The sequence below is a fragment of the Phytophthora infestans genome, genomic scaffold, assembly GCF_000142945.1.
Source record: "Phytophthora infestans T30-4 supercont1.4237 genomic scaffold, whole genome shotgun sequence".
NCBI lineage: Eukaryota > Oomycota > Peronosporomycetes > Peronosporales > Peronosporaceae > Phytophthora > Phytophthora infestans.
In genome coordinates, this window is record NW_003304443.1 from 1 (window position 1) to 1,359 (window position 1,359).

Below are 1,359 nucleotides of genomic sequence, written 5' to 3' on the forward strand. Positions count from 1 at the left end.
ACTTCTTGACAAAAGGAGCACTTCCACTTAGGCAGCCCCGACGCCGTTTGATCTCTGGGCATCATCTCCAATGGTCGAGAGCAAGATTTATGCGCAGAAGTGGTGGAGTGTCCCTTCTCACAAGTTGTGTCGATCATGTGTGACGATCCAGGAATCAGCCAGCCCACTGCTGTCACCGTCATTTCGACCATCGCGAGTGGGTGCTTTGCGACACTATGCAGCGTTGTCGACCGATCCAGTGCAGTGTTCATAAGACCAGACGTCGTATTCACCACTGTCAACTTGGAACTATTGCTGAATAGGGATTGCTTTCCGAAAATGCTTTCCCAATCCGAACACAGCACGACGACATTGGAAGTTGACGAAGAGCTGTACGCTGCTGTCGGAAAGGCAAACTCAGCCGAAGTCGCTGAGCTCGGTGGCATGAAGGCTCGTTCACGGAATCGCCTCACGGATTTGGACTGAAGATCCATCGCCACAAGTCCATCCAGGAAGACGCTCTGGCCAGGCAGAAGACGAAGTGCTGCCACTGCATTCGCACCTGTTACCTCGATCGTCAGTAGACTTTGAGAGGCCGCGATGTAGACTTGTAGCATCACGACCAGGTAGTACTTCGACACGATGGAGCGGTCCAATGGAGGAGGCTGCGCTGTCGTGTTCACGTCGCTTGGCTGGTTCGTCTTGGGGTCGTAGTACGCGTAAAAGAACGTCGCAAGTAACGGAATACCGTGTGAGACTTTGATGCTCCTCACATGAGCATACAGCGAGAAGTTGTTCCATCCTGGTTTGATCTCTTCCAATCGGGAGAATGGCCGCTCCATTTCGCAATAATTTGGGTCACGTGCTGGAGTAGTTGTCGTCGCTGTATCAACTCGACATGGCTTGCAGAATAACACGGTCGCACTGCCGTATTCAAAGAAATACAAAAGTCGCTGCTGAGATGAATACTCGTTCAGAATGTGCAGAATCTCCGTGTCGTGCTGGTCGCACACGTGCACAAACGGATGGAAAACTGCGAGCGTGTCGCCAACTCGGAACAAGCGACTGAGCGCCACTTGGTCGGCCCACAGAACCATCAAGTGCAAGCCTTGTGTCATTCTCTGCGTGTTGGGTGTCGCTCCAGGCGGGGGACGAGTAATGCTCTGATCAACTTCTCCCAGTAGAATCACTTGTCTGTGTACGTACAACGGCGTTTGACAAGGTCGAATGGCTCCAATATCAAGTACTTTGGCCTTCAAGAGCAGCTGCTGAACCGCTGTAGGGTCTTGAGCCCCACCGACCAACTGATCCACTTGACTCAAGCTAATTGACTCACTCAATAGCCTCCGATCCAGCGGTCTTGCTCCATCCAGTCGTGCA

General features: G+C 52.4%; 1 protein-coding gene across 1 annotated transcript; it reads right to left on the bottom strand.

Moving 5' to 3' along the window:
- Positions 1 to 268: 268 nt before the first annotated feature.
- On the bottom strand, positions 269 to 1,097 carry PITG_22594 (uncharacterized protein; the record flags this gene model as incomplete). Its single annotated transcript, XM_002909675.1, has 4 exons — positions 269 to 274; positions 345 to 395; positions 480 to 815; positions 873 to 1,097. 4 exons carry the CDS (start codon positions 1,095 to 1,097, stop codon positions 269 to 271), a joined length of 618 nt encoding a protein of 205 aa, XP_002909721.1.
- Positions 1,098 to 1,359: the final 262 nt, after the last annotated feature.